Below are 26,034 nucleotides of genomic sequence, written 5' to 3' on the forward strand. Positions count from 1 at the left end.
CTATAAGAGCATATTCTTGCCAAATGGACTATTCTTCATAAAGTTTATAAGGCAAAGTGAAAAATCCACATAAACTAGCGTTATCACCTGGGAACAAACGTGATTTTTGAGAAAGTCTCCATGTTTTGGGAAAATAATTTTTTGTGATTCATCGTCATTTTTGTATAAATCTGTTTCGTTGTTTTAAAACTGGTGTATACGTTCTGAAAATGAATCATATTTCCTCGTCTTTGTATTTCGAAATTTTTTTTGACGATATAAAACACTAAAATGGCGGTCATGATTTTATTTTTTGTATGCAAATTACACTTAACCTAAGAAGTAATAAACCAAATAGTCCACAACAAATGTGTCATAAATTTACTTTAGGAATCATCAAATTTGCTCTGAGTGAAACTGAGATTTATGAAAATATTGAACTGACAATAATGTTTTAAAGAGAATGATTGAAATTAATATAAAGGGTGTGTGCATGGTTTTATTCTAGTACAAGTTGTTATATTTTTAGTTCAGTTGTTAGTTCGGGTAAAAACAATTATATCACTTGTCAAAAGGCAATCATTATAGTTGTCATAAAACTGGTAGTGATAGCAGAATTAATTTCAAAACTCTTATAATTTATAATCAGAACCATAAGGCATTAGAATTGTTACTTGGGTTGGCGGCGTTAGTATGTGAGAAATGTTTTCAAAATCTTATACCTCGGGATCGTGACGATTGCATAAAATGGTTTCGTTGGGATATTGCTTCAACTATATAGTTTTTATGGCTCACCTCGTGTCTGATCGCCAAGGTTACGAAGAAACAGAAAAGGGTTCTGGTACCCTCAAGGTTTGTGCTAAGTGACTAAATTCATTCTGTTTTACGCTTCATATTCGACTCATAAGTGTAATAGCAGTTCTCGTTGAACTGCAAGGTGACATTAGCAGTTCAACATAAACTGCTATCGTAGTAATGGATCGAAGACTAGATGTAAACCGAAAAAATGAACACAGTATAATTCCCGATAAAATTATTTACATCTAGCTTTGGTGATAGATGTTCAAACAATTTTACTCTATAACATTTTTGTGTTTTATGCAAGGATGGCTTTTATCGTATCAAAGAACACTCACTGGCAATTCTTCACAAGATTGAATCAGTCCCATCAAAGAGAGACGGATATCATCACAACAACAAAAACCCGGCATGGCTCATTTAACATAGAATCGACATCAGTGCGAGAACGAATTTATCTCCATGATATTTCTGAGAATCAAAGGTTAGCACGCTGCTGTGGGGATCCTCTCTGAAGCAACAAACGATCACTTATTCTCGTTTCGCGATCCGATTCTATACAGACAGTTGATAGTTGACAGCTCCGCACAAGGGTTTTGAAAGATTGCAATTTAGTATGAGAATCTCATCGATTCGATTTTCTGCGATAATTGTCAACTTGCACACACTTGCACTTCTACACAGCAACGATCATTATCAGACTGTAAATTTTTTAAGGGCCGTGAAATACTGAGAGTATGAAGTGGAGCGAAGAAATGTAGAAAAATTCTATCGCGGTTCATGCATTGAGAGATTAGAGTTCTTGTAGCATCTTCTAGGATTGAAAATGTTGTATACAATATAGATAGCAATATAGCAGCTACTGTCAAATTTTCGGCGATCACCAACACTGGTTTTATGGGATAGGAAATTTCCCGCATAAAAAATGGACTATATGAAAAAAAAACGTAGCAAGTTTGAGTTTCGGTAGTAAATGGTAAATGTGGGTCTCGTTTTTTCGATAGAAGAGACCTTACTACACAACAACTTTCGAACATGCTACAAACTGTAATATTTACTAAATGTTTCTGGTAGGTAGCTTGAGGTGTTGCTAATCGTGAGTTTGCTCATTTAGTAAAATGAAATAAATAAAAAGGGACTTTTTTTTGCAGCAGTAAGCAGGTTTTTTGCTTTATGCGTGGTAAAGACTACTTTTTCGGCTATGTGTGGATACTGCATGCATAACGCTCGTATATTTTTTTTTACGAAAAACAGCACATTTTGTGTAAAAATCAACCAAATACAGCACATCAGTTTTGAAAAAAATATACACATTGCAGTACGCATTTCATCTAATAATAGTTAATAAAAACAACAGAAAATTTGTATCTGATGGCTAATTGCATAATCTCGAAATGTTTTTCTTTTTACTAAAAAATGCACGAATTAATCATCGAGCTTTTTTGCACAAAAATACAGTCATTTTTTAAAATAAACGAATGTATTTGACGATGATTGGTTTATTGTATTCTTTGTTTATGTTGGAGACAATTTTTTTGTTTTAAATCAACAAAAGTTGTTGAAATTGTTGTGACGCGGTCTGAACGAAAATTAATAATGAAAAAGCCACGATGAAAAGAAGAGAAATCCATTTACTGTTTGCTTGTAAGGAAATTGTGGCGAAAATTACTACTTTTGATCATCTTAAAATGATCAATATGGTAACCGGTAGCCACACCCGCCTAAATAACTACGATATGTTGACGGCCAGAAAACCGTCACTTAGTTTCGTTTTCTATCGGCACGTCAGTAATGACATAAAAATAAATAAATAAATGAATGACGCATCGGTATAATAAGTGTTTTGCAAATAGCATTGACTATACGTCTGCTCAGCGGTTTATGTTGAACCTTTAGGTGGCATTAGCAATTGCCTTTGAGTTAAGTGAATAAAAAATGTTTCACTCATAATCTAATTCACGGACTGGCCCAGGGAAACAATTTACGCCGGTGAAAATGCTGACCGTTTTTGCCCCGGTCTCCCCTATTTATATTCACTACGTGTTGTCACTGTTCTTTCTGATGTTTTGTATTGCAGCGAATCGAAATTCGATGCGTTAAAGATTTAAAATTCTGTACTTATCTTTGCATATGAAAAATACAGTACAATTTAATGGGAAACTACAGTACAAATTTAAATAAAGCACATGTAAGGGTAAAAAACAGTACGCAGTATTTGGGTCAGAAAAACAGCACAATACTGTAAAATAAATACATTACGGATACGAGCGATAGGTATGCAGTATATGCTCAAATTCGAAAGTAACGTTTTCTACAAGTTCGAATGTTGTTTTTATTCATACCAAATGGCATTTTAATCTGTGGACTTTATTCTTGAGAAGAATACTACAAATATAAGACTAAGAGGCTATTCGAACTGACATAGAACTAAACAACTGTTACCAAAATCACTACTAACATTTCTCTTTTAGTTTCTGTGTTCCATAGAAACTTTTTTTTGTTTCTGCAGTGAAATTTAAAAACAAAATTGTCTCTAGTGCGAAGCAAATGGTGCTCAAAACAAGCCCACAAAGGGGTCAGTTTCTGATGTATATAGCTACGTTTTTAACGGCATTAACGAACCGCACAAAGTGCAAATCGATTCGATACTGATTCTTGTTTTGTGAAGGGGCTCAATTTAAACGCAAACGTACACATTGAAATTTCTATGCAAAGCGTTGCCTTTTATACGAGGCGAACGGCGCATGAAATAAATCTGCAGAAGGCTCACTTGCTTGCTAGCACAGTAATTTTCTCTACGGCATTATCGAACTGAACAGAGTGCAAATTGGCTCGATACTGATTCTTGGTTTATGCATGCGATTTTTTGATGTGGAACACATCTTTATTAGGGGTGCAAATCACAAACTACACGTAGAAATGTGGTCAGGTTTTAATCACTTACAGCTCAGTCTGTTTTGTATCAATTATTATTATTATTTCATCATTTGATAGGAAATATTTCTACGTATTGATTTGAATGTTCATAGCCATGTATTTTGAATGGTATATCATTGAAATGTTGATTAATAGCTAGCAGTGTCCTATTTTGTCTGCAAAAAATGTCCAGCATACCAGATTTCCCTGCCATAGTCGACGGTTTTGAAGGAGTAAGCGATGTATCAAAGAGAGCAGCATCGCTCTGATTGGTCAATCGATGCAAAAGCGAAGCTGTTGGAAGCACGCGAATCTATAAATAGAAACGAAACTAAAGCTAACGTTTCAGTCCTATTCCTAGCATGCTAGAGGTAGGTTGTTGCTAGACAGCAGGACAAAAACGTGCCATAAAACGATTTGAAGCTTTAAGGGCTGATGCCAGTTGTTAGCGTAAAACCGTGTCGCTCGCTGTGCGTATTACATTTCTCTTCAAATGTGTAAAATGGCTCTCGATGTGGCCGGGTGGCCAAGAAAGTTTTGATATTTTCGGTTACAAGTTTGACTACACCACATAAAATCCAATAAAGATTTTATGTGATGTAGGCACTAAAATGGCGCCGACATAGAAATCGACTCACCTCCACAAAAATAATTTTCACTTAATTTTCATCGCCACAACATATATGTTTTTATGCACTAATCGCATCTAAACTAAATTATCTAGACATTGTCAGGATAGATTTTTGATCCATGTTTTTGAAGGCGAGATTCTCAATAAACAAGTTGAAAGTTGCCGTTTTTAGCTATGCAACTCTTCCTTCAGAAAAAAAACTTCCCCGACCGCTAAAGTCAAACAATCATTCTAAAATTTTCACAGAATAATCTAAACTAAATTTCTAAGAGATTGTCTGTTGGGTTTTTTTATATTCGTCACCGTTTCTGAGAAAATCAGATTTGAAGCGTGAAAATAGCCCTTTAAAACGCCCTAAAACACACTGGCCTCAGCCCTTAATTGGTATGCTCTGATCTTGTGTCATGCAAGCTCGGAATTCCATGTTATGTCGTTTCCCCATGAGAAATTGACAACTACCTTTGGATAAATTTTGAGTGCTTAAGATTAATTTCTAATTTATATTAGATGAACTCGATTGATAATGAGAAATAGTTTATCGCTTCAACCGAAATCGCAGAATGGTAGAGAAACTTAACGCTAAAAAACTGCTTGCATAAAAAATTTGAACACAAGCTTGGCGAAGAGAAGCATAATTATGGAAATCGCAAGTATGTACAAAGATATAATTGCATATATTTGGGATAATGGTGTAATTTCGTCGGTCATAAAACAAATGCAAATCAAGACAAATGATGTTCGGTGTTGTTTCGGATTGATTGAACTTTTTGATTGTAGATCATTAGAAATTTTGGTTGCCTTGTTCCACATCAATAGCTCGAACAACCCCATGGGGCTGATCCTTGTAGTTTTTTAAATGTGAACACACTCACATTGAAGAATCTTAAGAAAACAATGAACTTATTTCCATGCAGTAGGCTGTTTAGAATTGTTTGTGCTGTAGACGTTCAAAACCTGACCATTGTTTGTACGGGTTTTATTTTCGTATTTTGAATCCGCACTCCTTTGTAGAAAACAAAGACTAAGTCATATGCCAAGCCATTTACTAATGCCTTTTTTTAACGTTGCACCGGAGTAGTCTAGTCGCTCCGATTCGGTCACCGGTGCAGTGCCACCAACGAAACGCTATAACTATAACCAAACGAAAATACTATAAGCAACCGCAATTAACACGTCCCGAATGCTATTCTCAACTTTCAACATCGTAGATGTTGGTAAAAATGCTGAAAATAAAATGATCTCTGAACCAAATGTGGCCCTTAATAGTAGCGATGATTTCCGCTAACGCGCCTTCTGTACAATTAGGCGTATTAGATTTGAAAGGAAATTGGATTTACCACCTCGTTAAAAATACATAAAAATAAAATTATATAATATTATATTACGTGGTATTACGTATAACGGTTTTATATTTGTGAATCGATGCACCATAATGCATAAATGCATTCTCTCTGGTTGTAATGTGCAGACAGTTGATTTACGATTCTTAGAATTATTTCTAAACAAAAAATACTGATGTGTGGTGCAGGACTGTGCATGTAAGTTCAACTGGTGACTACATAATAAGTAAACAACGCATGCGCAAACAAACAACTGAAAGCGAAAACACACACACAAAAATTTGAATTGGAATGAAAGTTAAAGTGCATATGCATATTATTTTACCGCCGAATATCGACCGCAACCGGCCTGCTCTATTCGATATGTACGATTGTCCGCGATCAAACGACGACTTGGTGTCGCTTTTGTGAACTTGACTTTTGGTCACCTTGGCACTGTTCCACATGCCAAGCTTCTCCAGCACCGTCACGATCGAGGCCTTGATACCGTACTGAACGTAACCACTACCACCACTACTGGCCCCGATCGATCCTCCCCCACCCGTACTACCACCACCAACACCATCGCTAATACCAGTGCCACCAATCGCACCACCGGCACATCCGTCAATGCCGTAGCCATCCCTCACGTAGGAGCAGGTTCCCGTCCCAGCGGAACCACCCTTCGCACTACGGGTTCGCATTCCACCGATACTCTCACAGCTCTCCAAAACCGGAGCGTCGTCGAGGGTATTGGAGCTATCCTCTACGTGGAAGTTGATATCGATAACACCCCCATTCTCACCACTGACGTAGAAGTTGACGTTCGGTTCGGACCGCTGCGGGCACAGGGGTCTTATCGAGGACAAATTGTACAGACTGCCGCAGCTCTGGGAGTTGGATTTCCGCCGACTGTTTCGATTCCGGCGGAAACGTTTCCGCCTCGGAGGCGAACAGGGTCGTGGAATTCCTTGCGCGTCCAGATCATCCTCATCGCTGCTCTCGTGTCGTATTTCGAGAATCTCAAGCTCCACCGAATCCGTTGTTGCATTCGAAATGGGCATTTTCCCGCCGGATTCACTATAACACAACACTGTTCTTCATTTGGGCCGCTTTTCCTTTGCCGGGATATTTTCTATCTCACTGCTATCGGCTATCAGCGAAAGCAGACGATTCATTAACGGTCAATATAAAAGCAACTCATCATCTATTGGCCGACCGACCAACCACCGACAGCCACGATTCGCATACCGACATGTGTGCCACCGTCTACCGGGAGGATTCGACGAGAGTAATTTTTTAATTATCCTCATTACATTTTCTCGCTTTGCCCGAGAGACTGGTGGATGGTGCTGCGCTAGAAGAGCATAATTTCCCAAAACGAGAAGCTTGTTCCGTCTAATGGCACAGCACTAATGAGTGTGAATTATTTATAAATGCTTTGGTAATTTTTTTGTGTTTTTTTTTTCGGCTTGCAATTTTGAATTCAATGAACATTCCCTAAGAATGTTTCCTTTCTTCGAACATTCTTTTTATCGGAAATTATTAGGAAAAATGTAAATGGTTCTAACGAATAGAAGTAATCAGGCACAAAGGTCTGAAAATTACCATAAACGAACTATTTCCCTGATTACCAAAGTTAGTTTTTCCTTTTTTAAATTTTTTGAAAGAAGGCGTTTTGGTCAAGTGTTGTTCTAGAAAATATTTATTTTGGGTGAAATGGCGACGTTTTGAAGGAATATCTCTTCACATTCACATGTACAATGATAACAAATATTTTTCCGTGATTACCAAAGTTACCCCGGTAACCAATAAGCGCATACTAATTGCGCAATATGACAGTAAATAATCGCTAATTGGTATCTCAATCGCACTTAGTAAATGCTTATTTATGGCTGAATTCTGATGAATTTACAACAAATGAGCTTTCAGATTGTAGATACAGAACTATAACCATTTTTTGTGCTCATAAAAGGCTGTTTTAATGCTATTATTAGTGCTTACTGGTTACCTGGGTATTGCCTCCTTTTGACACAACTCCAACATACAGTTACGCATAAGCCTAGTTTAAAACATATTTTTAGTTTTTTTATAATTTAGATTAAAAATTACTCGTAAAATGTCAAGAGAAAAGCAAACATGAGTAACCTGATATGACGAACTTACTCATAACAACATATGAAGAAACCCTAGTGCAGTGATGCCACTTTTCGCTGAGGTCAAATCCCTAGATTTGGTTTCTAGGGTACTTATAATCGTACAATTATATAAAATTAACAGCTTGTAGTTCAAACCTATGAAGCCAGACTTTCAAAAATGAGTAATCGATGGCGAAAAGATTAATGATTACTGTTCTAATTAGACATGTCAGTAAAATTATGGAAATGACGTAACAATATTCAATTTTTTCCCGTTGTTATCTAGCTTGAAAAAGTTCTGGAAGTTTACCTCTTGCGCATAAAAATTGATTCACTATTCTTTTGAATTCATATAAAAGAAAATTCCGACTTATGTATTTTCAATAATTTTTTTGTTGGTTTGGTTCGAATCAAGATCATAAGAGACATTATATTTCATTTGAAGTTTTAATACGAGTGATAATTCCACCCTCGACCAGAGTATTCCATAAACAAAAAGTTTTAATACGAGTGAAAAAAAGTTTTAATACGAGTGATATTCCGTCATATGAAATTTTCATCTTTTGATGTGAACATCAGGAATATGTTCAGCAATTTATTGCCATGGATAATTCGAAATATAGTTTCACAGAACATTTAGCGGTTTATTGATTTATGCAAAAAGCATATATTTCGTTTTGATTTCTTCACGTTTCGCAGCGCTTAGAACGGTTCAAATTGTACTAAAGACTGTCCCAGAAAGTATGGACGCAACCAAAATCCGCTGCCATTTCGCAATGGTTCAGAGTAACCACTTGTGCAGTTGTTTATTCGTTTTCATTAATTTGTTTCGAAATGCGTGGACTTCCAGCAGAACAACGTCGAAAAATTGTGTACAAATGGTGCACAGAACGCGGACTGTCACTGAGAAAGATAGCAAAAATGGAAGGAGTAAGTGAAAAAGCCGTGCGAAATACAATCAGGAAGTTCGGTTAGGATAACACCTTTGAGGATAAACCGAAAACGGGTCCTGCTAACCCTCAGTTGGATAAACGTATACTGAAGAAGGCAAAAGAAGGAGGTTTCAGTTCGGGATGTGGCCAAAAAAGTGGGCACTTGGAAGTCAAATGATCTTCGTGCTAAAGAACGTTTGAATCTTCGAACCTATAAGAAGCAGAAACAACCAAAACGTAGTCCGAAACAAGAAGCATCGATCAGGCCGAGGGTTCGAAAGCTGTACAATACGATTCTTGCTGGAAATTTGAACTGCATAATCATGGACGACGAAACCTACGTGAAACTCGATTACAAATACTTGTCGAGACCACAATATTATACGGTGCGAGAAGGGCAAGTGTTAAACCAGTCCGAGACATCGATTGAAGTCGAAAAATTTGGTAAGAAAGCTATGATCTGGCAAGCAATTTGTAGCTGCGGTAAGATTTCGAAACCCTTCATCACCACTTCTTCAATGAACAGCAAAATATACATCAAGGAATGTTTACAAAAACGACTTCTACCCATGATTCGAAGCCATCCTGTTGTCTTCTGGCAAGATCTTGCTTCTTGCCACTACTCGAAATCAACGGTAGAATGGTATACTACCAAAATTGTCACTTTCGTCCCAAAAGACATGACTCCACCGAATTGCCCACAACTTCGACCAATTGAGAAATTTAGGGCATTAACGAAGGCACATCTTAGGAAACATGTCTCGGCAGCCGTAACCATTCAACAGTTCGAAAAAGATTGGAAAAAAGTGTCAAAATTTGTCGCCAAGAAGTCTTTAGGGAATTTAATGAGAGACGTTCGCGCCAGCTAGTCTACAATGGCTAAGTAGCAAATGTTGAGAATTATATTCTGTTGTTGTAGTCTAATATTATCAGTATATCGAATAAAATTTGAATATCTAACACTTGTGAATTATTTACAGCGACATCAAGGTGCGTCCATACTTTCTGGGACAGTCTTTACCATCTTCGCTTAGCAGGATTTGTTTAAAATACTTCCTTGATCAAAACACTTCCCGGAATTACCAAAGTGTGGCGTTCTCAGTCACCCGATTAGATTTTTTTTAGTTTACCACATCTGTCATTGATATTCTATCAAATTTTCAGCTTGATACCTGGACATTTGTGAAAGTTACGCTGTATTGAGTACATCTTCGATTGTTTTGTACAATTTTTAAAATGGAATCGAATTTGCAACAACGAGTTTGCATTAAATTTAGCGTTAAAAACAGTTTCAATGGGGCGACGATATTGCAAATATTAGAAGAGGCACAAACGTTTCAGAAGTGAGTCTGTGAAATATGATGAGAGAAGCGGTAGGCGAAACTAACACTTTTAATTGATTACAAGGGTGTTGTGTATCATAAATTCCTTCCACAAGGCCAGACCTTTAACAACGAGTATTATTTGGGCGTTATGAGATGTTTGCGAGAAGCATTTCCCCAAACTTGTGGGCAAACAACTCGTGGATTTTGCACCACGATAACGCACCGTCACACAATGCCATCGATATTCGTGAACATTTGGCTGAAAATGAAACGATTACCATTCAGCAACCACCGACTCCACCCGATTTGGCATCCTGCGACTTGTTTCTATTCGGTTGTCTCAAGAAATCGCTCTGTGGAACGCGATTCAGATCCGAGATGAGATTATGGAAAAATCGAAGATGGCAGGACTGAATCAAGCGCTTTGAAGGGGAAAATGTCGATTTTGATTTTTCTGAATAAATTCCGGTATCTTTTTGATCAAGGTAGTAATTAATCCTGTGATGTTATCAAACGGTCTTTTTCAGAACCACTCTAAACACTTCGAAAAAATCATTTAAATTTACGATGGATGCATATTAAAGGAGCGCTATAATTCACTTAAATTTACAAACCAAAGCATGTAAAAATGATGTAAAGCATCATTGACTTTACAGCTGATTTCTTTGAACTCGGCATTTTTTTTTCTAAGAGTGTGTACACGATCATGATGACGTTCAAGAAACAAAACTGCCAAAATTCAATACTTCAGTAAGCAGTTCTAATCGTGGTTGCCTCGCGTTCGAAATATATCGCAATACGCTGAGTTTCTGTTCATCGTATTATTTGAATATTATTGAACATTATTTTTTGCGTCGTTGAACTCTGGATCTGCTTAGAATAGAGATCAGTAGCATTGTATGACATTCGACAACCTTTTATTTTCATCTAAAAAAATGAAAATGGGTTCAGTAGCTCTCTTGAAATCGAAGCGAATTTAATTCAATATTTTATTTGACATCTAACAAACCGCAGGTACATCTACCACGGCATCTACCTCAATTGCATATGTGTTATATATGCTAGTATTACGAATAACAATGTACGGATAATTGTCACCAAGTTGGAAAATCTCGTTTGAGTATTTTAGATTGCAAAAACCGGATAAAAACATTAAATGTGTGAACCGGAAACTGATTTTGCAATGCAAAAATCATTTTAAAACATTTTTTTTAAGAACCCGACGAATTTAAATTCAAAAACTTAGTAAAAACTTGACAGATTCTTCCAAAACTAATATTTTTATCCAGTTCTTTCATTCAAAGATTTTCTGCCGACTTCTGTAGCAAACGAGGCATGGTTTACTTGTTTTGTAACGGGCGGTCAGATCCATACTACATATAGCGTACAGTCGGCGAAAAAAACTTTGAATGCAAGAACCGGATAGAAACATTTATTTCTGAAAAAATCGGCTTAGTTTTTATCCGGTTTTGCATTCAAACGTATTTAAACTGGTTTTCCAAAATAAGTTGCACCTATCCGATTTTTTCATGTAATTGTTCAAATGTCATTCGCTTCGCTTAACGACGTTGACTTGGGCAACTATTTCAAACCGCCGAACGACCGTAGCTAGGATGAAGCCGGGCGTAAATAAACGATATTAAAATAACTGTTTCAAATTATCATCAAAATGAATTAAAGTTCTTTTCTTTTTGACACATTTCAATTTTGGTACCAGTTTGCAAAGAATATCATAACAAAATTCAAATTCAATAATGATGTTAAGGAGTGTATAGAAAATAAGCTATCCTCATACATTTGTGTAGTACGCATGTATTTGTGATGGTTTTTTATGCTCAGATCATAGCATGCTGTGCGTTTGGCTGTCAGTTTTCATTTGTTTACTTGTTTGTGCGGTTGAAATTCTGCGATTTTAAAGTGTCGCGTATTGAAAAGGTAGTGAAAATGGACACATGGCTAAGTGAGAAGGGTAATATTATGCGAAAATTGGCGAAGCGGTATGGAATTCATCATGCCAGTGGTAAAACTATAATTAATAAGTTTGGGGAACACTATTCTTCGGATGAGCTATCAGGAAGAGGCAGAAAACCCGGTTTTTCCAACCCGAAACTAGACCAGAAAGTGGTATCTCTAATCATGAAGAAAAAATCAATGTTAATACGTGATTTGGCAGGAACGAGTGTCGGAATGATCCAGCGTATCAAGAGGTGAAATCACCCGAAGACCTACAAGAAGCAGAAAATCTCGAAACAAATTGTAGAACAGAAGACGCGAGTAGCAACAAGGGCCCGGAAATTGTATTCGCGTCTTTTGCAGTGTACGGATGCATGCGCTTTGATGGACGATGTAAATGAGAACTCAAAAATCCTTTCAGGTCCATAATACTTAACTTTCGTTGTTGGGGAGGATGTGAGCGATGCGGACAGATCGATTCAAGTAGAGAAATTCGGTCGAAAGATATTGGTATGGCAAGCAATATGTTTGAAGTCAACCATTTTTTACACTACCGGAACTATAAATGCAGAAATCTATCGATCTGAGTGTTTCCAGAAGAGATTGCTACCTTTACATGAAAAGCATAGTACACCTCCACTGTTTTGGCTGGATTTAGCGTCGGCTCACTATGCCAAAACCACTCTCAATTGATTTGCGGAAAAGGGTATAAATTTCGTTGAGAAAAATATCAATCCACCAAACTGCTATGCAGAACATGCACGAGTTCAAAAATATTTGGGCTCAAGCGTTCAAAAAATGCGATGCAACACTTGTCCGGATCTTGATGAAGGAATAACTTAAATTTCATCCGGTTTTCATTATACTCAAGTTGAACCTCATACAATACAATAAATGATAAATTTTTAGTTTGAATAAAATATCGTTTTTTATCATAATTGGAAAGAAAAAAATGTGGATAGCTTATTTTCGATACACTCCTTAAATAATCGCTTTAATGCTGTAAATTTGAATGCTTGTTCTTTAACATGAAGTGAAGAAAAATGTATTAACTTCCTTAAAGTTCATTTGTTAGTGCGGTGTAAAATCTAGTATTTCGTGAGAAGGAAAGAATTCTCATTCACACTATGACGAGTCGATGTTGCGGCCAGAGATGGCATTTCACCAGAGTGATAAACGCTAGAGTCAGATTTCTGCCACACCGAGGATGAAAAAAACGAAGCACCGCACAAAGAGGAAAGCGCACTTCTTCTCAGTGTCGAATAGACAGCATTTGAGTGTGTGCTTGTGGTTAAAGCAGCTGGCGCGAGTGAAACACATTCTCTTCGCATGAATCGCTCACACGCGCTCTCGTCTAAATACACCCAAGTGACCACTGGCGCGTGATTGTGAGCGAACACTTCTGTGAACTTCAATTAATAGAGAGTAGATCTGGCCTTGCTATGAAAAATTTGCAATGAAAACCGAAAATTTTACGATAAATTGTTTTATTTTGCTGATTTTGCGTGTCCACGCTTCATCTACGAAAACCATACAGCAGAGTGCTCACCGGCGTGTACACCTCTGTGAAAGTTTCTGCATCCACCTCAGAGAATTTATTAGCTAATGCTCTAGCACTTTGGTGCGATTCAGTGGAAGAGGTAAAAGGAAATAAACAAACGCACTCATGATGCGTGCACACTCACACAACAGTGGTGTATAAATGTGAAAGAGAAGAGCTCTCGTTGAAGTTGTCAGTGCGAGGGGAGAAATTTTGCTCAAAAATGGAAATCTCTTCACTTTTTTTGAAACAGCTAAGTGGATTTTCACAAACTTAGACTTAAACGTCTATAAAAATAGACTGTTTTTGACCTTTGTTCGGATCTCACTTCCGGTGCTGGAACAACAGTGTTGAGATGTGCTTAAAATTTAAAACCGTCATTCAGAGCGAGAATGCACAGACGAAGATTTTATATTAACTTGAGTCAAAACTGTTAATAGCTGAAAAGGTTAAGGTATGCCCTAACAAACTTGTTTGTTCTTATTAAATATTCGAATAATTTTGTTTGTAGAATCCCGTAGTAATACTATTGAAAACATAAGATATATGAGAAAGGTATCGTAGCACCACTAGGTGGATTATAACAGGGTTTTCCATTGAAATGGGAACTAGAATGTTCGTGTTCAATATGAAATGTTGATTTATCAACCAGGAATACTTTCTTTCGTTAGTTATAGTGTATAAATTACAGAATCAGTGAAGGCCATGTTTGCAAGTTTACTGCAAGTGGGCATAGCAGAATCAATGTTACGTTTGTTTAATCAATTTTTAGTAACCAGAAGAATGAGCCATGAGCCACTAGCCCATGTGGAAAAGTACATTTACCAAATTAAAATCCCTACAATTGATACGATTCGAAATAATTACGACGAAGGAGTACAATTAACCAAAAGCTCATCAGTGCAGTTCCGCTTAATTTCCCCAGACGCTAATGGTGTTGGGTTTAACCTCGTACAATTTCTGATGACACCGGCGGACTTAAATGCACGGAAAAAATACATTCAGAAAATGAAAAAAAGTGCTGCGATTCTTGATATAAATCGTTTTTCTGTGGAGTGGAGTGTGGAAAAAAAAATCTCGGTCTTATTTTTTTTATACTTCGCAAGTGGTGCCTCCAGGTCGAGAAGCGTGGGTGGTTAAGTGCCCCTTTGGCGTCCTATTTGACAGAAAGAGAGAGTGAGTTTCTTTTGTGGCACATCACCGTTGGATGTGAATTTAATGGTTGTCGTGTCGGGTGTATTGTTTCCGACTCAGCTTGCCTATAAATATGAGCGATGAATGGCAGTCATTTATTCTACTACGAGTACATTGCTGACTAGTAGAGCTCTCGACGGCTAGTACTTGGCACGGATAATGATACTAAGTAAGCAGATTGTTGTTCTGCTTCTGTGGCAACATTGTAACCGTTTACTCGCGTTGGGTTGTCGGTGGAAATTGTTTTAATCACAATGCATTTATTCTTGCTGGAAAATGTGCAAAACAATTTTTCCATCATTCAGAAATTTTGAATGTATGACGAATTTGCAAGAGAATGTTATGTATGTACAGTGTTGATTTTACAGTAGCTGAAAACATTAGCAACTGAGTCCGGTTTGACCAATTATTCGGATGCCGATATAGTCTGTCTCAACGATCTCATGGAATGATATTTAATTGCAGTTCTACTGCTTCCATGTCATGATGAATACATGTCCAGATAAAGATGGATAACAAACATAAAATAGTATTTGTAAAATGCTATCTAAAATTAATTGCGAACACAGCAGCTTTGTAATAAACAAATGCAAAAAGTTGTTGGTTTTGTTGTTATGGACTTACAGGAACATTATTATCATTGTTTCCCATTTAAAGATTCAGGCTACTGTGTGCAATATGTAGGCGGTCGGTTTGACTAAATGATGTCATTATTGTTGGTTTAATTTCACTTAATTTGTGGTAAACGAATCGTTCGAAAGAGGCAACATACGGTTTGATTTCGCGCCGGCACTGAACCGAGTGCCGATTCGTGTGCCACTTTGAATAGATACAAATTGATATTTTGCATATTCACGCTCGAGTGCCTTCAGCTAATTGAAGAATTAACTAGGGTTCGATAAGGCCAATTCACGATTGTTGATGAAACAGAACCGGTTCGTACCGAGCTGCACGTTTCTGGGTCAATCGTTAAGCTTATCACGTACCTCGAAACCTATTGTATTGGGTAAGTCATTCGTTTCATAATTAGAATGCTTGTGAATCTGAATGCAAATTAGAAAATGGCAAGTATTCACAAATAATTCGTTTCGTGTACTTTGAAAATTGGTTTGGTGGTACTTTTGAGACATAATTTCGTTAATCACCTGAGGTGTTAATACATGAAACTTTGGCTCATCAATTGTAAGCTAAGAACAATTCCATGACCAAATCATGTATTGCGTATTGATTTCGAAATTTCGAATTGTTTCTGGGTGATGGAATTGAAGTATTTTCATGTAATTTCCTATTTTAATTGAATCATCTACTCTGATGGTTCAACGAAACGAACGAAACGAACGAAACGAACGAAACGAACGAAACGAACGAAACGAACGAAACGAACGAAACGAACGAAACGAACGAAACGAACGAAACGAACGAAACGAACGAAACGAACGAAACGAACGAAACGAACGAAACGAACGAAACGAACGAAACGAACGAAACGAACGAAACGAACGAAACGAACGAAACGAACGAAACGAACGAAACGAACGAAACGAACGAAACGAACGAAACGAACGAAACGAACGAAACGAACGAAACGAACGAAACGAACGAAACGAACGAAACGAACGAAACGAACGAAACGAACGAAACGAACGAAACGAACGAAACGAACGAAACGAACGAAACGAACGAAACGAACGAAACGAACGAAACGAACGAAACGAACGAAACGAACGAAACGAACGAAACGAACGAAACAAACGAAACGAACGAAACGAACGAAACGAACGAAACGAACGAAACGAACGAAACGAACGAAACGAACGAAACGAACGAAACGAACGAAACGAACGAAACGAACGAAACGAACGAAACGAACGAAACGAACGAAACGAACGAAACGAACGAAACGAACGAAACGAACGAAACGAACGAAACGGACGAAACGAACGAAACGAAGGTTAATAAGGTTCAAACCATTCATTCAATCACGATTTTTTGCTGTTAAAAAATTGGTTTTGAATAAGGCGCCTTCTCTTGAAAAAATCAAAAGCGGATGAAGCTAGTAAAATAAAACTAATTTTTGCGCCAGATACGGAGAAAAACTTGTAACAACTTCAAGGTTGAATATCGATGAAGCATAATCTACGTTATTGAAGGATTTAGTGTAATAACGAAAGAAAAAAACCTTTTTTAACCCACCTAGTGGTGTAATGATGCCTTTCTCATATTACTTATGTTTTCAAAAGCATCACTAGAAGATTCTGTCAAGATTTTCTTTCAAACTTGAATAAAATCAAAAACTTTCATTGGTATAAACTACCATCACCTTTTTAATTTGAAAATGGTTATGTCAAGTTAATATAAATTTAAATGTGACAACCCTGTACGCTATACAAAATTGAACAAAGCACGCTGTGTGCAAGGCGGGTGCGTTTTCTTCTTCTTCCGTACCAGCACGAACCGATTGCTGTATAATTTCGGAACCGGAAGTCGGATCTGGATGAAATTGCTCAGAATCTTTTGAGACACTAAGAGTTTTAAGTTCAATTATGATTTGTGAAAATCGGTTTAATCGTTGTTGAAAAATCGAAGTGTGTTCCGTTTTTGGAGCTTTTCTTCACTATTACCGGTGCGTTCCGATGCTGAAACCGGGCACTAGTAGTCCCAAAGTAGATTTATATATCCACTAACTAACAAGGTCTGCCAACTAGAAGAATTTACCACTAAATTTTATAAAAATGTGCACCTCTTTTCGTCAACGCTTGTGAAAAAAATACTATAGAAACTGATAATTTCTTCTTGTATAGTTCCGGAATCGGAAGTCGGATCCGGTTAAAGTTCAACAGTAACCCATGAGACTATACAAGACCGTTGTGTGCTTTGTTCGAAAAACAATGGTGTTTTCTTCTTTCTTTCCAGCACGTAGTGGTTTTGCATCGTCATTTTGTATGACGGTTTGAATAATTTTGACACTCATCGCCATACAATTTCGGAAACAGAAGTCGGATCTGGATCAAATTGCACAGTACTTCTTAGGACAAAGAGAGCTTCAATTTTGAAGCATGATTTGTGATAATCGGTTCAACCGTTGCTGATAAATTGTAGTTAGCTCCGTTTTTGGAGCTTTTATTCACTATTGTCGGTGCTTTCAAAGCGGAAACCGAGGATTAGTAGTCCCAAACTACATTTATATATCCACTTACTAACAAGATCTTCCAACAAAATGAATTTAGCAGTAAGTTTTATATAAATTTGCACCTGGTTTCGCCATCACTTGTGGAAAAACACTCATGAAATTGAAAATTTTCCACTTATCGTGCACCCAAAAAAATTTGAACTTCACAAGTGACTTAATCCCTCATTCGTTGTACTTCATAAAGACCTAATTTGTCAAATGACGTAAAATTTCATTTGTAATGACTCAATGTTAGATGAGTTTGAATAGTATTGGTTTCGACTGTAACTTGCGTTCTGCTAGCAGGCGCGACTGTATGAATTGAAATGCACCTTTTACCAGCCAAGCAGATGCATGCACAGAAAGAAAAGATGAAACTTACACGACATGTAAACAAATCGTACACTCTTAGAAAAAATGAAATTTACGCTAGACGTAAATTCAAGTATGCCGTAATTTCTTCGGTGATGACACAATATTACATCTACTAACATGTAAACATAAATTTTGCGTCTGTATCTATGTGAGTTTCAGCTGAAACAACTGTGAAGTTGATGAAATGACCTATCTTTAAATGCTTTGTATTGTGAATGTAAGTAAATCGCGACGCTCCTTTTATGTGCATCTATAAAGATGTAACATTTTTTAAGTGTGTACTATTAAACAGACATCAGCTGAAACAAAAATCTGATTTAAAACCATGATTGATGTAAAATTACATTGAAATACATTTACTTCTTCATCGAACAAGGCTGTATATTTACAAATCGCTTAGTTTTGTAATGTAACATTCCATTCAATTACCTGAATTTTCATAGATTTGCAGATATTACCTTGTAGTTCTGATACCTTTTATGTGAGTCTGAGTTTTTGAAAATCGGTTTAACCATATCAACCATAAATTGAGTGACATTATTGATCACATACCCATACAGACGTTTTGTGATCTTGACGAACTGAGTCGAATGGTATATGATACTCGGGCCTCCATTCAAAAGTCGGTTTTCACAGTGTTGGCTTAGCCTTTCTATATGAGAAAGGCAAAAGACGAGTTTTAAACTATCATTCCGCTTGTGTTAACGACTGAACATGTATTTCGTTTTCACAATTTGCGAGCGGGGGCTAGAACAACATTTGTTCTCTGCCATTTTCGACTGTATTGAATAGAATAAACTATCTTTCATCTGCTTATGTGTATGCTAGCCCGGGTTGGCGATTCAATGCGTAGGGCGCTGGTCTTACAAGCCAGTTGTGTCATATGTTCGAGCCCCGACATGGAAGGATTCTTAGTGTCAGTAGAATCGTTAGTACTTGCCGTGCAATTATTATGTACGCTATGAATCGGCTGCGAAGTCTGTTGAAACAGAAAGGCCAAATTTCACAAAAGGAATGAAATGCCTTTTTATCTGCTTTACATTCAACAATAGATACAATGGATCAGTAATGTATAGAAACATAATTTCCTCAATTGTGTATTAATAGAGGAATGAAATGAAAATCCAAGAGTGATTTCTGATTTTCAGAGTTGAAAGTTTCCCAAAGCTGACTTCATGGGTTAAATAGTGCAATTTTTTGTATTGGACATGAAGACTTTAACCATGTGGTTATGAGCTTTTCGGGAATGAAACATTGTCTAAATCACAGATAGGTTTCTTGAAGTAAACAAAATAAGCCCGTTTCGCTTCAGTTTATTAGCCTGGCAAAGAAATGTTATCCAATCTCGCCGTTGTTTTACAGCACAAAATCATGCACTGGGTGAGTCGAATCTAATGTATAAGTTTAGGCATATGTGGTTTTTAAGGAAGGATGCCGCCTAACAGTCAGTAACATTTGAAAAAGTTTATAATAATAAAAATCCTTCGTGTAACCCCGAAATAGCGGAGATTGTTTTTCACTAGATGCAGTAACTTAAACGTTTACTCATGCAGTGACAGCTCCATTAATCTGGTTGCAGTCCATTCAACTGCCGTAAATAAATTTCTAGCGTTGTTCGCCATTGCAAGGCTGGACACATACCGTTCTTACGGAAAGGTGACCGGGTTCACACCAATCTCGTTGCATTGCAGTTCTGAGTAGTAGTAGTCGACAGTGGTCGCGTAAGATCGGTTTAGATTTGTCATTCCCCCAATTCGAAAGAACATACTGCCGCACTTTTGGCAGCAGATGATCCCGTACACTGACGACGGGTATCCACTTTTAAATCATATGTTCACAGTTCGCGTAGCTGCTATACATCCATAGCTCGAGACAGTTGCGACAAACGGTTGCTTCACTTTATACCTATCGCCTGCTGCGCCCAGCCTTGACAAGTAGACAGTGGCAATGTTTTTCAGGTGAGTGGGTGGTCGGTCGGCTGGTCGTTTGTTTTTCCCTTCTGCTTTCTTTTTTTTCTGCTGCTGCTCCTGGCAATGGGAATAGTTTTAATACTTTCAACATTGAAACGGTGGTGATTGATTAGAAGAGATTTGGTGTAATTTTAACAATTCAGAACAGATGCACTTTTCGTCGAGCTAAATATTTGAGCGCTGTGGCTGTGTCGAATTTTACACAAGCTGACAGGAAATCCTTTTTCGGAGGTGGCGTTCAGCAGCCCAACGGTGGATGGATTGAAAACAGTAAAAAAATCAATTTTTCAATACACTTTCCCTCCTCCTCATTCGCCTCCTGCAGCTCGGAGGACACTCGTTCATGCACATGACATTACCGCTGGACACTTTGACTAGCGCGTAATCGATATCATTTTTACTTGGGTGTTGTTCATCGGTCCGTTTTTGCTTTGACCGTCACATTGGAATCGATGACTCACTGCACTCGCACTGTCCTACCCCACTGGAACAGGGAAGGTGGACGTGGGCCGGATCAACGTTTTGCTAGAAAAGTTTTTTCTTCTTTCGCACGGTTCCAACTTTAGACACTTTTAGCTTTCCATTTATATCCCGAAAGCACTTCCAATGCACTTTTTCCCGCTAAAGAACCCTCCTCTGCTAATGCAAACTACAAAATGGCCTATTGTGATGAGCACCGAGACCGTATCTCATAATTAGAAACTGCTTCGTTTCAAGGCTATGCATTTCCAGTTTCAGAAATCCTGCGTCCTTCGCCGTTCGAGCAATGATTTAACTAACGTTCTACCGCGCCATGAACGAGAAAACAGACTGAATGACTGGCGGCAGTGTGTTTCGACACGGCCCCTGTTGGTATTGGTGAAGATGGTACTTATTCGGCACAGTTGGTAGCACCGACAGGGCTGCCAACCATGACAAAGGGCAGCAAGCCGAACGACGCGAGAATCAAAACAAAAACATTGAATCACGGTGAAGCAACATGTGTGTTGTGGTCCGAACCGTTGCCGAGTACCGAGAACCGAACACTGAAATCCGGCATGTCGTCTGCCAGTCGAGGTGCGCATCCAATGTTTTGATTGTGCCGCGTGTTGGTGGTGGGTGGTCACGTGGTATGCCAGACGTGCCACGGGGTCCGACCTTACCAAACAATACATGACCAACACAGGCGCGCTCGGCGTTGGAAAACACTGCAACTGGCAGCAGTAATTCCATTTCCACTGAATTAAAAGTGAAATCGCCTGCGGCATGTTCTGCGCATGGCATGCAATTGCCATTTCGCTGTCTCACCCAACGGTTCGTGCCTTTTTTTTTGTACCTGTACGCGAATGCGGCGACGTTTGTAGTAATCATTCATCGTTAGTTGAGTGCAGCTGCAGTTGGCAGTGCACGTTAAAAACCAATCGTCATGCGTTCTGCTCCCTGAGGTGGAAAACTGAATTTCATTCATTATTTACAAGTGGGACGAATGTTCGGTTTGGATCAATATTTTTTGGTGACGAACGGGGTTTAAGAAACAAAACCGAATTACCTTGATTCTCCATCAGTTATGGTCAAGGACCATGCGTTTCCTTTCGGTTGACATTCCGTTCAGGCTTGCGTGATTCATTCCAGAGACACTAGAGGCATGGTGCCATAAGCGATGGGCACGATTTATGTACGACAATATACTATGTTGTGTAATTTACTAATTACTTTTGTACGCGGTATGAGGGAAATAATGACGATGCGTAGTAAATAGACTCTCTGGTGGTGTCAGCATAGATTTTTCACCCATGACACGGAAACAAAGGTTGTGAATAGATTTTAACATGATGAGGGAAACAAACAGAATATCACGATCCTACCTACCATCAACAATTGTGTTGTATTTTTTTCGGGCTGGTTTGCATTGTCCTTAATGACTTTAGTATGAAATTTACTGTCAAGCAACTACACAACCGAAATTTTTCCATTACATTATGTTAATTTTCCAATTTCAATACGCATGTTTGTGTTCTGGGAATTTGGAATTATTCAACGCTTGCTTCGATTGTCTTGTTTATATTCAAAAGTTGTTTTGCTAGGCTTATTATGTTTTTTACCGTCACTGCTAACCTCAACCGTATGAACACATTTTGACAGTTCAGCGATACTGTTTCTAAACAAAATTTTGTTTGTTTGTCTGTTGACAAACGGATGAGACCGTTCACGGTCCATATCGCCTAAATAGAGTTGCAAAACATTTGTTAACGATTCGATACGATTCGTTTCAGAATTTATTACATTAAAGTGGCTATTTATGAAGTGTAAAGATAATTGTTTGAGATGTGTTCCTCGATTTTGTTTAAGCTTGTTTGTAAATAGTACCGCTGAACTGTCAAGGATTAATTCTTGTTCATTTGTGACGTCAAGATAAATGAATACTGTATGTTAGGGTGCTACAAATGTGACTTCTAATTTTTATAATATAAAAACGTGCTTAATCCACCTAACAGTGAGATGATACCTTTTTTTCATCAATCCGCATGTGTTTTTTTCATGAATATTCTTCGGTTTTTATGACATTATTTTAATGACCGTCGTTTTAAGCTGCAATTTGACATTTTAATCACTCTATCTGAAAAGGTTACAATCGATTAAACTTTTCATGATATGTCGAAGTGAGTTCCACTTTAGAATTTACGGTAATTTAAGGTACTTTCAGAGCCGGTATTCAGGAACCAGCATAAACCAAACCGATTCGTATGGCCATATGACGAATAAATTGCAATAGTTTTGAGTCCAACTTTCAAGCTTTTCGGGATTATCATCTTCTATATCGGTTTGAATTTTTAAAATTCATCCTCCTGTAATTCCAGAATCGGAAGTCAGCATTGAATAAAATTAATTAATTTTGTGTGGGACTATAAGTTTATTTTAATTTGAATTTTTTTCTGAAATTCGATTTGGCTTTATTTGAGAAAACGATTGAGCTTTGAGAAACGATTCGATACTGGAGCCGGAATTCGAAAATCGGTGTAGCCGAAGTCAGACAAATTCACCTGATTAGTTTACATTTGTTTCAATATGTTTAAAAATCAGTATAGAAATCTTTGAGAAATCGTAGTACGAGTTAAATTGTTGGGTGCCTTCCGAATCGAAAACTGAATACCACTAAAACTGAAATAAGTTTATATGGTTGTCGACTATTCAAATCAGCAAATCTTAGATGATTCTTAGATATCATTTGAATCTTAGATCGGTTCAGCCATCTACGAGGAAAATAAGTTACACAATTTTAATTTCGTTTCACATATCATCCGGTAGTTCCGGAACCAGAAGTCGGATCCAAACATAATTCAGGAACCTTGTTTAGGAGCATACGAATTTTCATATGAATCTGAGTTTGTAGAAAAAGGTTGAATCATCTTCGAAAATAAGGTAAAAAATTGAGTGAAATTATTTGTCACATACGCATTTGCTGATCTCGACGAACTGATTCAAATGGTATATGGGTGTTTTGTTCTTCCAGCATTTATTGCTGTAAGCAGTTTAAATCAATATAATTATGAAATTGTTCAGAATTCAGAAGTACTGCCATCTTTCCAATATGTCATATTCGAACGATTATGTTGCCAAAAACGAACCGTGCTAAAATTGGTCCGAGGCAAAATGTCATGAAAAATAATGCTGTTCACAGTCTTTTTGGTACTTAGAAACTATTGTATGTAACAGTATAAAAAATCGTGTTTTACGTTGCTCCCAAGCCTTTCTTTGCCATACAGCGCTCAGAACTTCTACTGCTGGAATATGGGGAAAAGTCGCTTACACAAAAAATTCGATATCTCCGTTAATGGACGGATTTTAACAATCTATGGCTTGTTGGATAGCTATTACCGTGCGGAATCTAAGTCTGAAAACATATTCTGTTTTCAAGGTCAATTGTGACAGATACTGTCAAAAAACTGAAAATTTTGACATAAAACTTCGTATAACTCAAAAAGTAAACATCCGATCTCAAAACCATTCAATAGCGTTCTGGGTGACGGGGAGACCTTTCATTTGCGACTAGTTTAATCAAAATCGGTCCAGCCATCTCTGAGATCTCGACCTCTTAGTTGACAACACACATACAGACACACACACATACACACACACATACGGACATTTGCTCAGTTCGTCGAGCTGAATCGATTGGTGCATGACATTCGGCCCTCCGGGCCTCGGAAAATTTTTCGAAAATTTGAGCGAATTCTATACCTAATTTTTATATATATAAAAAAAGGTAAAAATTTGGAAATTATAATAAATAGATAATGTGTTATGATGGAAAAACTTGATTATAAAGGGTCTCCAATAAACAATGCTTCTTATCTCGATACCAATGCTTTCTAAAGAGTTCTTGTCTTCCGCATGTTCATGGTCTACAACTTTTCTGAAGACATGATTTTTTTTGTTATAATTATAGAGGTTTTAACAACTTAAGGTCATTCGCCTCTTCGAACCAGAAAATCGAACCCAGATGGGCTGCGTGAAAGGCATCGACTACTCCATCACGCAATACCTGTCCCCCATGACATGAATTCTTTATCTTGTAATGTATGAAAAACAAATTTTTTACCCACTTCTAGGTGGATTATCGATTACATCAAAAGGTGCGAACTTTTCCAAATAAACATCCTTCTACAGACCTGAAAGCTGCACAATGAACCCTTGATGCACAAATATAAAAAAACGTACTCGGAAATTACCGAGACAAAAACATTTTCGCTATTAAATATTAGTTTTTTGTAGTTTGTGTCTTCACAAAAGTTGTTTGCAATCAACTGGCGCATCTTTCGATGTGAAAGGTCAATTGGGTGTTGTCAATCCATGTTTGGATTGAAATCTGAAATCTACATTTCTTAATTGAATTTGAAAATTATTGCACTTTACAGCAAAGTTGTAGGAAATTTTATTTTGAACGACTTTACTGAAGAAGCCACTATTACATGATCGAGTTACATAAATTTTTTTGAAAATCGACTTTTGAACGGAGGCCCGGAGGGCCAAGTGTCAGCTACCGTTCGACTCAGTTCATCGAGATCACAAAATGTCTGTGTGTATGTATGTGTGTATGTGACAAATAATGTCACTCGATTTTCTCAGAGATGGCTGAACCGAGGTCTTATGGTCCCATAAAACGCTGTTGAATTTTATCCCGATGCCGATCGGTTCCGGAATTACAGGGTGATTTGTAGCAAAAAAAATAAAAATAAAAAAAGGCCACTCACTTTTCTCGGAAATGGCGGTTTTCACAAACTTAGATTCAAACGAAAGGTCTTCTGGTCCCATAACTTGCAATTGAATTTTATCTTGATCGAACTTCCGGTTCCGGAGTTACAAGGCAATATGTGCAAATCTATGAGAAAATGCGCACTCAATTTGCTCGGAAATTTCTCAATCTATTATTACAAACTTAAATGCATATAAGAGGTCTTGAAATTCTTTAAAATGTCCCCGAAAAATTTATCCAGATCCGACGTCTGGTTCCGGTATTACGTCTGGTTCTGGTTCCGGCAATGAGTGAAAATTTTTCAATTTCGTGAGTATTGTTTCAAAAGTGATGGCGAAATTTATATAAAACTTTCTGGTAAATTCATCTAGTTTATTAATCTTGTTAGTTAGTGGATGTATAAATCTACTTTAGGACTACTAGTCCCCGGTTTCTGCTTCCGAACACTCTAGTGATAGTGAAGAAAAGTTACAAAAACCTGTTTTAATCCACCTAGTGGTGTAATGATGCCTTTCTCATGTATAATAATGTGGTATTCTATTTAAAAATTTTCTCTTCGATT

At 37.5% G+C, this 26,034-nt stretch overlaps 1 protein-coding gene across 11 annotated transcripts in view; it reads right to left on the minus strand.

Annotated features, from left to right (window-relative positions):
- Positions 1 to 26,034, minus strand: part of LOC131431197 (phospholipid-transporting ATPase ID) — a 133,292-nt gene that overhangs the window by 39,648 nt on the left and 67,610 nt on the right. Inside the window, exons 1-2 of one of the 11 annotated variants that reach the window (XM_058596770.1) lie at positions 20,701 to 21,059; positions 5,990 to 6,796 (exon numbers count right to left, since the gene is read on the minus strand). The exons of 2 other annotated variants lie outside the window; for them this stretch is intronic. In XM_058596770.1, the coding sequence (XP_058452753.1) occupies positions 5,990 to 6,707 (718 nt within the window). In that variant the 5' untranslated portion in view covers positions 6,708 to 6,796; positions 20,701 to 21,059. Of the gene's footprint in view, positions 1 to 5,989; positions 6,797 to 19,910; positions 20,160 to 20,321; positions 20,510 to 20,533; positions 21,060 to 26,034 lie in introns of those variants that run through there. 8 more of the 11 variants (XM_058596768.1, XM_058596767.1, XM_058596766.1 and 5 more) reach the window with 8 other exon arrangements.

The sequence above is a fragment of the Malaya genurostris genome, chromosome 2 (genome assembly GCF_030247185.1).
Source record: "Malaya genurostris strain Urasoe2022 chromosome 2, Malgen_1.1, whole genome shotgun sequence".
NCBI classification, from domain to species: Eukaryota; Metazoa; Arthropoda; class Insecta; order Diptera; family Culicidae; genus Malaya; species Malaya genurostris.